Source organism: Thalia democratica, chromosome 6 (assembly GCF_965202585.1).
Source record: "Thalia democratica chromosome 6, ktThaDemo2.hap1.1, whole genome shotgun sequence".
NCBI classification, from domain to species: Eukaryota; Metazoa; Chordata; class Thaliacea; order Salpida; family Salpidae; genus Thalia; species Thalia democratica.
The window spans coordinates 18,412,410-18,424,652 of record NC_139170.1 but is presented as its reverse complement, the minus strand read 5'-3'; the positions used below and the strand labels follow the sequence as shown (position 1 = coordinate 18,424,652).

The following is a 12,243-nucleotide window of genomic DNA, read 5'->3' as shown; positions in this document are numbered from 1 at the left end:
ATTATCCCGATTAAGTACTACAATGTTTTAAAATTTGGTAATAAACGGCTAAAAAAACTTGAGAACGATTGTGGTCCAAGCTTATGTTAAGACACTTTATTTTTCTATTAGTGATTAATCAAATTTGCAAAAGTTATCTAATGAATTTTAAAAAGATTCATAACGCCTATAACATTATGTAGCTTGTTGGCGTGGGGTCCTAACCTAATGACAAAATCGAAAGTATAACAGCTGTGAGATCGAAACCAACTGGTAGACACTAAATGGTTAACTAAATTAGTTTTAAGTTTTGTTTAGACTTTTTAAGTTATTTCTACACTGATTGGGTAACATAAATGTTATTCGTGATTAAAAAACTATGTACTACGCAGACACTCAACGTTCATATATTGGGACATATGGTAATAGAATATATTTGCTTTATTTAATTATGTAACCCTAAACATAATTTAAACCGAACAACAACTATGATCAAAAATTTTAAAATTTAAAGATTGTATATGTGTCCAAATTGTTTTCATATATTAATTGAAATTTAGTTTTATTAAACTATATCTTTTTAGCTTAAAATTACGTCGCGGGACGAATCAAACCCGTACCTTAGTCCTACGGGTTTGATAATAATTCACTCTATAAGTGCTCTAGGAAAAAAAGTATTGAAGTAAACTGAACTTAGTTTTAAAAGAATATTGTTTTTGGGCTGTTACACATACATTTTGATAGATTACAGTTTAAAAAAATCATCTGCAAAAACATTTTTTGTTTAAAAATTATGTTAAATTAAACTATTAACAACCATTTTGAACAATAAAATAAAAAAATTAAACTGTTGGTAGTTGTATCATTTATAGTCTTAATAAATAAATAAAACTATTGTTTAGTATCCTAGCTGTAAAGAGTTATTTATTATAAATCTTATCAAATCTGATACTAATTTGATGAACTTTATTTAAAAGTGAAAAGAAATGTGTTGTTGACTGTTAAGCGAAGACTAGAGTAAAACTTACTGAAATTTTCAGTGCACAACAATAGGCATTTTTACTTAACATACTTTATACTAGTAAAAAACTTATAGTCTACTAGCCATTCAAACTTTTCTACTTTTTCTTGTATAAAAGTATATCAGGGTTGCCACTCGTTTTTTCAAAAATTTTTCCAGGTTTTTCAAGTTTCTTCCAGGTTTTTATAAGTACACATTTTTGGGTCTATTTTTAGTTTAAAGTTAAATTTAAGGTAAGAAACTGTGCTAAATAGTATAAAAAGATTGAAAAGAAACTGTAAAGCTACTTAAAATGTGTTTTTTGATAAAAAAATTTTTGGTAATGACTTAAAATTTTTATCTATATGATAAATTTTTTGAGTCAAACCGAAACTTTACTACTGAAGATGTTTAAGTTCTTGAAAATTCTAAGTTTTTCCAGGTTTTTTGCTTAAATTGTCAAATTCCAGGTTTTTCCAGGATTCAAGGTAAAGTGGCAACCCTGGTATATGTGTATGATACAGAAAAATATTAGAAGAAAACTAAAATTAGACAGCTTGAGAGTTTTATTTATCAAAAACCAGCTTTCAAACAAAACTTATCATGATTTTCAATTAAGATTAACTACAAAACGTAAAAAAAATTGTTTAAAACTTCTTTTTTTTTTAAATGATATAAAAGTTTGTAAAAGATTTTGATAATTGAATTAGCTCAAGAATTTATCTTTATTTCGCTTAAAGATTGATTTCCGCTAAGTGAAATGAATTTATTTACAAACTAATGAATTTTTTTATAAACAATTTTATTTTAACTAAATTGATTTAAATTATAATCTTTTACACCACAAACTTATTTTAGTTTAGTTCAAAATACTTTAATTCAATTGATACAGTCAATTACGTTAAATACAAATGAGCCTCAAAAAATTGCACTTGTCTTCCTTCTACAAACTCGAACCATTTATTTTTAAATCACCATTTTCCACGCTTTCCCCAGTCCTTCGGTTGCCACTGGATACATTTGGGGTCGATTCGCATTTTCCGCTTGGCAGCGCTCCTTTTGTGAGATTCTGCCGCCTCGTCACTTAGCACAATGACGTATTGACCTTTGTAATACGTCAGAAGTTCTTTAACTTGCAGCGTGCTCATGACATCATCTTTTTTGATGCAGGTCTTTTCACAAATTTCACTGGAAATTTTACTAAAACTTAGTTTTATGAACAATGTAAACCTAGCTTATATATTTAAGTAGATTTGAAAAAAAAGTCTAAAGTAATATATATTCAAATACTTCAAAAATACTAGAGGCCAAAAAAGAAAAGTTTCTTAAAATTTAAAGTTCTTAGCGTAAATAACACCCAAGGCTTTAAGCTTATTTTTTAATTCCCGGAAAATAAAACAAAAACATTTAAGTAATACTTAAATGTGTATATAGGAAGTTTTGACAAACCATAGTATATAAGATAAACTTTTAAAATTTGATTAAGTATTTCCTATAGAAACTCAATGAATAGGAAAACTTAATAATTCATAAAAGTTTTTTAAATCATTCTCACGTTATTGTAATAGACGGTCTTTCTCCCTCTTTCGCACTTTGAACGCCTAAAATAACCTCCATTATGGCAAAATTCCAATAAGACCTGTAACTAAGCAATCCAAGATCTGATAAAGGTTTTTCAGGAGTTCCTAGTTTGCCCTCAAGTTTTGAAAGTGCGTAACCTTTTTTTTATGTCATTTGTTAAATAGGTAAAGTTTATATAATCTATATATACACTAGAAGATATATAAATTAATATTTAAACATTTATTTTACATAAAGTATCTGTGTATCTGAGTATATAAACTCAACTTATATATAATCAGGGTTGCCAAAGGTGTTTTTGTAAACTTCTCCCAGGTTTTTAAAAAACAATTTTTTTGGCCCATTTTTAGTATAAAATTAAACTTGAGGTAAAAAAAAATGTTTTAAACAGTATAACAACATTGAAAGCACATTTTAACATACTGTTAAGCTACTTTAAATGTGTTACAATAATAACAAAAAATTTTATGATAAAGAATTATTTTTATTTTTGATAGACTTTTTGTATTTTATCAAAATTTCGTTACTTTACATGTAAAAATTGTTTAAAATTCCAGGACTATAGTGGTTTTTGTTTGTAATTCCTTTTTTTTTTTAATTTCTTTAATTTTAGGTTTCTACAGGTTTTTATCTAAACCTTCAAATTCCAGCTTTTTTGACAACCCTGTATAATATTAGCTTTAATTTTTTTTTGATCAAAACTTTGATAACTACTAAAAATTTTAGGAACAGATTTTCACATTTTAAAAAATACAAGAACTTTAAGAAAGTAAATTTACAAAAATTTTAAATGAAACAATAAAAGTCAGAAAAACTAAATCTATTTGACTTTTAAAATTTACTTCATGCTTAACAGACTATACATACCTCTACTTAAGGAAAAATATGAACAAATTAAATTAGAAATTGTGAGTTTTTTGAATAATCATGTTGTGTTCTATATAATCAACTTTAATTAACTTAAAGAGATTACTGATTAAATCTTGTGTACAGTAATAATTCTACGTAAAGAAACATTTTTAAAAGTACATTGGCCTCTCGCTTATTTACGCACATTGTGTCCACAGAAAAAATGCGTAAAGATACGAGATATCGTAAAGATACTAGAGGTACCAAGTATACTTACTACAATGGCTGTTTTTTGATATTGCTTCTAGTTAAAAGCAGACTGGGGACTTTCCCATTTTTAACAATTTGTTTACTTTATTTAAACATGAAAACAAAAGATAAAACTGTACATATATTTAAAAAAAAAAGGATTTAAATTTATATAAAATAATAATACTTGTAGATAAATTTTACTAATTTTAATAATAAGTAGATTATCAGTATTTATATGTGACTTATTTGATACTTAACATTTATAATCTATTCTACTTAGCAAATTCAATTTATAATTGAACATTTGTTTACAATTAAGAAATGGTGTGGTGTCTATATTGAAATTTGTTTCTATAGCCTTTGACAAAAATTTGCATATGGTGCTGTAATGGATTTCTTAATTTGAATAAAAATATACAAAATATAAGAAAAATATTTCATAAAAATGGTTTATGTTACTACAACTTTTTTTAATCTGACCTTTGCCAACATAAGGATAAACTTGTATTGCATTGTATTAAAGATATACTAATGGATTTTTTGAGTAAGAATGAAACTTCATGCCATAAGAATTTGAGGAATTGAAAGTTTCTACTTATTAAAGGTATAAAAGGAGGGGTATTACGACACCTAAGCTATAAATTAAAAATTTAATTTTTTGAATTTTTTAGAATTTTAAAGTGCGTAACTAAACGAGAGTGCGTAAAGATGCGAGAGGTTACTGTGACAATAAACATTTGTTTTAATTAACATAAAAAGTTCTATGTAATAAATTTAAAAAGTAAGTAAAAAATTTATAAGATAAAAATGGATGGAAACAACATATTCAAAAGTATTACTGAATTCGATGAGTAGTTTTCCAAATCCTTTTTTCTGATGGCTCGGCAATACTAAAATACAAGCGACATTATAATCTTCTGTGGACTCCTTTTCCTGTATAAAGAAGTAGCATACATCTAAACTACGTTTTAAAGTAATTACAATTAGGTTAATAAAATAAACAAATTGGTTTTTTGAACTTGAAAACTCAAAATTTAACAGTAAAATTACTTATAAAAAATTTAAAGGGCCACATCTCTTAAAGTAACTTCAAATCTAAATATTATATATATCTAAAAGTCAAAAAAAAAAAACTTGAAAAAAAAATATCAAAAAAGAAATTACATCACTAATAAAAAAAGCTATATTTTATAATTTTAGAAAAAATTTTAAGCCATATGTCAAAAATTTTATTCAGTACAAAAAAAAAATGTTCATAAGAGTTCCAATTAACAAGGTCATGAGGGATTTTTTTAATATCTATTACAAGAGTTAATGCACAAAAACTATATTATGTTATTGAATATTATTATATTTTGAACTAATTTAATTTCAATTGTCAGAATTTGAAATGTCATGCACCCTGTTAAACATACTAAATAGATTATAAAACACAAGTATATACAAAATAAAATTACTTAAAAATTTCGAAAACCTATTTATAAATCAGAAATTTTTGTTTGAATAGACTTAAATCATTTGAAAGTTAATTATTTCCTAGATTTTATCAATCCTAAAATATTTCACATAAAATTATAATTATTCTTTGATTTTTTTTTAATAGCATTTAAGCCTTTTACTTTTTATTTAAATTTTTATTAAAGTTTTTTTTTGATGACACTATTTCCACAAAAGTCTATGTTAAGAACACTAACTTTAGAAAAATATCCAACAATGTGACATCCTTTGCTGTCGTGCTCAGTCATGACGTAGAATAGAAAAGGATCTGTGTCGTAATACAGTGTCTTATGATCCAGAAAGCATTTGGCAAGCAAGCACAAATTTTGTGCATATCTCTGTAATTTATTGTTAATATTAGAATTTTTTTTTAACAACAAAGTTTTTTCCGTCTAAAACAAAAACGTTTCATAAATAAATATATTGTAAGTTACTTACTTTCATTTTTCTACCATCTATTTCAAAGAATGATATGTTACCTTTGCGGTAAATTTCATCTCCTGGAGGGGCTTTTAGACCACATTTAGTCTGCAATAAGTTTTTTAGTTAGCAAAACAAAAAATGTTGAGTATTCAAATTTGTAAGGAACTACTTTTAGTTATCTTATTTTTTATTTCTGAAAACTCAACTTTTAAATCAACTCGTATCAGAAAACTTAAAATTATAGTTTAGATCTTAGTTATAGCAACAAGTAACTAAACTTTAAACTTATATAAAATTAAATGTATTATATTATGTCATAATTGGTGATCACCATAACGTGCGCAAAACTTTTCAAATTTTGCCTTACATTTCTCAATTTAGACCTACTTAGAATGACATGCTCCCAAAGTGGGCAATATTGCCCATTAGGAGCGATTTTTGCTATCAGGTAATAATTAATAATGTGGAAAAATAATAATTTGGTAATTAACTAGCAATGGGGCGATATGTAGAAAATGGAGACAACTTTTCAAATTTCTGCCAAGGTGACGTTTATGAAAATGAGTTTGGGAAACCCTGCCCTAACCTTTGTTGATCTGCGCCCAGTTAGTCTTACAAGCAGATAAAATACCCTAACCTATTATATAAGTTGTAGTTGCGTAGCTTATTTATAATAAAACTTTCTTGCATATTATTTATTTTTCAACTTCACATTACAGTAACTTCTTGCTTATTTACGCACATTATGTCCACAGAAAAAAATGCGTAAAGATACGAGAGATCGTAAAGATACAAGAGGTACCAAGTAAAATTACTATAATGGCTGTTTTTTGATATTGCTTCTAGTTAAAAGCAGACTGGGGACTTTCCCACTTTAAACAAACTGTTTACTTTATTTGTAAATATGAAAAAAAAGATAAAACTATACATTTATTAAAAAAAAAAAGATTTAATTTTATATAAAATAATAATACTTGTAGATAAATTTTACTAATTTTAATAATAAGTAGATTTTATCTTTATCTTTATTTAAATGTGACTTATTTGATACTTAACATTTGTATTCTATACAGTATATTCAATTTATAATTAAGCATTTGTTTACAATTAAGAAATGGTGTGGTTTCTATATTAAAATTTGTTTCTATAGCCTTTTACAAAAATATGCATTTGGTGCTGTAATGAATTTCTTCTTTTGAACAAAAGTACATAAAATAAAAGCAAAACGTTAACATAAGTCAAGGATCATAAGTTTACAAAGTCTAAAGATATAGATAGGTGAGTTAGCATTTAAAATAAATTAAAAATATACAATAAACCTAATTTGTGAAATATTAAAAAAAAAATTGTTTTTTGAATTTTTTAGAATTCTAAAATGCGTAACTTAACGAGAGTGCGTAACGTCACGAGTGCGTAAAGATGCGAGAGGTTACTGTATTTAAAAAGTTATTGTCCCTGAAGATATCACAAAACTTTCAGTTTTCGGAGCTTAAATTGTTGTGTAACTGCAACAGATATCGTTAACATTTTACTTTCAAATGCTAGCTCACTCATTCTTGATTTTTTTAAAGAACTTTAAGTACACCAACAGTGATACAATAACTTTATGATACTTCCCTCTCACTGATAAATATGCTCACCTCTTTAGAAATAATCATTTTGCCTCCAGAAACTAAAGGTTTATTTAGAAAAAACTCTTATCATAATATAATCTACTTAGGACAAAATAAAAGTTATTCTCAAATTTATTTTAGAATTTCAGAAACTTTCAAGCATTTGTTGAAATATTGACATTTTGCTTTTAAAAGCCAAGTTCTTGTTAAGAAAGAAAATCACAACTAAATAGTCTACTCAAAAAATTCTAAATTTTTTAAGAATTTGAACTGACAAAAACTGCATTTTGCCCCTTTTTCTAAAAAATACTGATTTAGCCTGATTTAACCTGACGCAGATGAACTCAGTAATGGTAAGTAAACTTTGTTATCAATGTATTTGTAAGGCCCAATAAAAAATTGAAATTCTGCTATTAAATGTATCAGGGTTGCCACTCTTTTAGTCAAAAAATAAACTATCCTGAGTGACCTTAAACTAACTGAGTCACCCTAAATTTTCTAATTTATAAGAAAATTTTTGTCCCTCTAACAGTCTAACACAAACTACTTATCGCTTAAAATATGTTTTCTTCTATATAACAAAAAGGAAAGGTTTGTTTCTTCCGTAATCAATGTTTACTAAATTAAAATAAATACTGTTTTTAATTGTTAGTCTTTAAAGTTTAATTCAACTAAGACTTAAAAAAATTATGTAGACAATTTACTGTTAACCACGTAGATAATATTTGAAAACTGTCTTTTATTAACAAAAACTCAAATCATGATAAGTACTAATTAAAATTTAGATTTCAAACAAACTACAATGTTATTATGAAGTAATAAAGAGCTAGCCGCTAGACTAACTAATTTTAAATAAACTTTTTTAAATCAACAAAAATTATGTTGTTGAAAAAATTATTGAGAATACAAGAGAATATTGAAACTGAACCAAATTAAACCTCAGTCAAGATCTAAAGAAACTTGCCTGAGATCTCAAAAAGTTTAAACTATCTAGAGTTTTTTATAAATAAACAAACTAGCCTGTTTTTTTTCGAAATAGTCGTCCTGAAATTTTTAAAAGTTTTAAGTATTATACTGGGTGTGTGGCAACCCTGAATATATGTACGATATTTTCATTGCAGGTCAAAAGTTTCTACTTTTAGTAACTTAAGGTAGTCTAATTATTAAAATGTATTTAAAGACTCAAACTAAAACTTAACTTTAATATAACTAATAATTTCAAAAGTAGCTTTTTAAAACAAGAAGAGGAAGAAATATATAATAAGCAATGCAATAAACTAAAAGTTATTAGCTAAGAATTTACAAAAGCTTACGAGATGCCTCCGAAGACAAGTGTGACTTTTTGTAAACTTAAGACAAAACTCGCATAAGTAGATTCTATCAGAATTTTCACATAACTCTTTCGGATAAGGTGAAAAATACCAAGGCTTTAAATGAAATCTTCCCAACTCTAAAAAATCATATAACTCTTAAATTATTCAACTTTTTAACTCATAAAATAAAAAAATTATCTAAACATTTAAACTGAACCTTAAAAACTTTACAAAATATTTTCGAAACCAACCTATGCATTCTATATTTTTTATCCTTGCAACTTTATCTTCGTTGTTGTGAGTGCACATACTGCCAGTTTGTCTTCTGTCTGCTTTTTTATTCATTTCTCCTTCCGTTGCCTCCTGTTAAAAATAACAACCATAAGTTTAAACCATAAATTATCTGTCTTTAATCATAACTATTTTATCATACACTGCTTTTGTCGTATATAATAAACTAAACGCTTACTTGACTTGTACTTTTTTTATTTAGTTTTCTTTTCTTATGAACAGATGAAGGTGTCGAATCTTTGCCATTCTAAAAAATAAAAAACAAATAACAGCTATTTTACAACAGGCCTTAATTAGTCTTTTTTTTATTCTTTTACATAACTGGTATAATTCACATCAAAAAAGTATTTGAACTATAACTTCTTATAACTTATCAAAACTAACATTATGAGTGGTATCTTTATCAGGGCTCGCCTTTCTAGACGATGGCCTGCTAGTAGCAAGAACAGAAGAAAAGTGGTGGGCCGGAGATGAAACGTTGTTATTTCCAATCCGTCTACCTCCCTTCTTTTCTTTTTCGGTGGGGAATTTGACCTTGTCTCTATCGTTTAAATTCAACCTGGACTTATCAACCCACTCATCCAATCTTTTGTTGACTGAGTATTAAATTCAGATGATTTTATAGAATTAATTTATCTTCCTGGAAATAAACAACAGTACACTAACTGACTTTAAGGCTGTTTTAGTTACTCAGTTTAAAATTTTATTTGATATAAAAAACATACTAAAACTCACAATCTTTGTAGTGGACATAATATTGCTGTTTTCCCTTAAAAACTCGAATGCTCAGAACTTCTGCTCTACCTATATTTAGTATTTCGATTACTCTAAATAATTAAATTAATACTATTTTACAAGGTCTGCTAGATTTCTGATGAACTTTATAATCAAAGGTTATGTAATAGTAAATCAAAAAGAATATTAAGAACATAATCTCCAAGTTTCTACGCCGGTTTTAAAAATTTAAATAACTTATTTATTTCAAACTCACATTACAACCCTAATTTCCTAAACTGAGTTAGTACACATAAGAAAACTTGACTAAAAAAATAATAATACAGAATCTCCAAATGTAAAGTTTATACATTATTAATATTCATTAATTGTTTTTTTATTTATTCTTATTTTACAAAATAGTACAAGAGAATACATACTTAATGATATTGTGACTGTAAAAATACAAAAAATTAGGAGTATGATTAAAAAATATAAACTTTGTAACTTAAAACTATAAAACAAGACAAATGCTAATTTTTTTTAATGCCAAAAAACTAATTAGTTTTTAGATCTTATTTATAGATAGGCTATAAACTATTGCTAATTTGTTGTGAATTTATGCTTAAATTAATTTTTTTAGTAAGTAAGATATAATTTTTAATGTATCAAGAGTATAAAATTCAGGGTAAAAAAATTTGGTAAATTTTAAAAGTAAATTCAACAATGTAAAAAATAATATTGTTGGTCAATGAAACCATAGATTTTTTACAACCATTCAGAATACAAATTAAAAATCACAAAAAGTTAATATCATAGAAGGGACTTATAACTTTTGTTAGTACAAGACGTTTGTTTATAGTTTATTAATATTTAAATCATTTGAAGCAATACAATAATTTGAAAAAGCTGCCAAAAAATTTTTATCAAACTGGTACCTTTAAGATCACTTCTAAGAGGTCATACTAAGTGGTACCAACTATGATATTATCTTATTAAGAATAAACAATTTGTCCAATAATTTAACTGGTAGCCAAGCAAGGGTTATTTTTAAGTTAAGGTTTTTGACCCAATAGGAAATACTCGTAAATAAGTAAGTTTTTCAAAAAGCTTAAGTGTTAAATTATCAAAAAAATTTAAAATATAAAGACGTTTTTAAACCTTAAGTTAGGAAGTATAATCATTGGTTAAATCTTATTCAAGTTTGTGATGTGATAGCTTTAATTTTTATATCTTTGAAATATTGATTATATCGAATAAAAATTATATTTTTATTACTTTTTTACTGTTTAATTAATCATTCAATTTATATATATTATGAACTTACGTTCAGTACCATCAGTTCTTTTCACTGGTAGCTCACAACCTTCAATAACTTCCATTGCTATTATCAAAATAACTTATGTTATAAAGTATTATTTTAATTGAAGTTTTATTTTCGATAACTTAATCTACTGTATCAGGCTTTTATGGTAAATAACACGCAATTTCAAGAATAAATTTGAAACAAAAATATTATAAGTAACAAAAAGTACTTCTTTAATACTTGTGCCATATTAAATGCATTTGTAGTTTTATCACAAAATTACTTAAAACTGCATTAAAGAAAAACAACAGACAATTTATGTTACTGCCTAGCCCCGTAATTTCAAATAATATTGCCTTGGCCATTGACCATAATAAGGTATAACTAACCACGTTATTACTTTGCTTAATAAAAACAATCTACATTTTAACAACGTCTATTTTAAACTAAGTTAATTAATGCGGTATAAACAAAGAAGTTTATGGTATTTTATTTTGTTCTAGCCTTATGACATCATCATGCATCTACCTTGCTGAATTGATTAAACCATTTTAAAGTGATATCGTTCAGTAATATTACTGTATGTCCTTTATTGTCTAGATACAGGTTACTAATGAATTTTAAATAAATTAAACAATACTACAAGTCGGCTCTAGTAGAGTTAAAAAGAGTTGTCAGAAACAGCACTATTAAAATTTTGGACTTATTTTGATTTCATTTATAAAAAATATAACAAGTATAAAGAAATTACAAATTGCTTACATATTTAAACAAGGGAATTAACTAATTGTTTTTCAACAAGTTATATATAATAATTATTCTCGTAAATAATTTAATAGGGTATAAAATTTGCATTTACTTTAGTGGTAAAAAAATGTTTACTTGTTATCACTGTGTCACTGTCAAAAATGAATCATTAAAATATTTCATTTTCTATTATTTTTGAAAGCAAAATTATGTTATAACAGCATCACTTCATTATAGCATTAGTGCTTTATAAACTTAATAATTTTATAGATAGGATAGTTCCTTTTTAATCTGTAACTAATTTTAGTTATTTTAGGATTTAGTTACTCAATGTTTTAGTGATATAAAATTGGACAGCTCAACTAACCGTTCTACTACAGGGTTTAAGTCATACTAATTTAATTTGGAAAACTAACATAACTAACATAACTACAACCAGCATTTTGTACTTAATTTTAACTAAATTGTAAATTTTTAAAATTAGTAGAAAACTTACTTGATCAATAGAGTGTTGAATTTAAAAATATTGTTAAATCTAGATTAATAATCTAAAAAAAACAGAATATTAAAACTAGCAAGCGCGTTTATTTAAATTAAAATCTTTATGAAGTAAAACAATTAGTAAAAATTCAATTCAAAAAGTAGATATTTTTCAAATGTAAACAACTTACTATGAAT

At 25.6% G+C, this 12,243-nt stretch overlaps 1 protein-coding gene across 1 annotated transcript; it reads right to left on the bottom strand.

The window, feature by feature from the left end:
* Nucleotides 1-1,249: 1,249 nt before the first annotated feature.
* Nucleotides 1,250-12,113, bottom strand: LOC145837870 (histone acetyltransferase KAT5-like). The gene is made up of 12 exons (XM_082945349.1): nt 12,062-12,113; nt 10,840-10,896; nt 9,534-9,602; nt 9,183-9,394; nt 8,977-9,045; nt 8,759-8,870; nt 8,508-8,644; nt 5,597-5,686; nt 5,356-5,496; nt 4,501-4,594; nt 2,535-2,697; nt 1,250-2,167 (listed from the first exon to the last, which is right to left on the bottom strand). Exons 2-12 carry the CDS (start codon nt 10,892-10,894, stop codon nt 1,951-1,953), a joined length of 1,359 nt encoding a protein of 452 aa, XP_082801475.1. The 5' UTR covers nt 10,895-10,896; nt 12,062-12,113; the 3' UTR covers nt 1,250-1,950.
* Between the last annotated feature and the right edge of the window lie 130 nt (nt 12,114-12,243).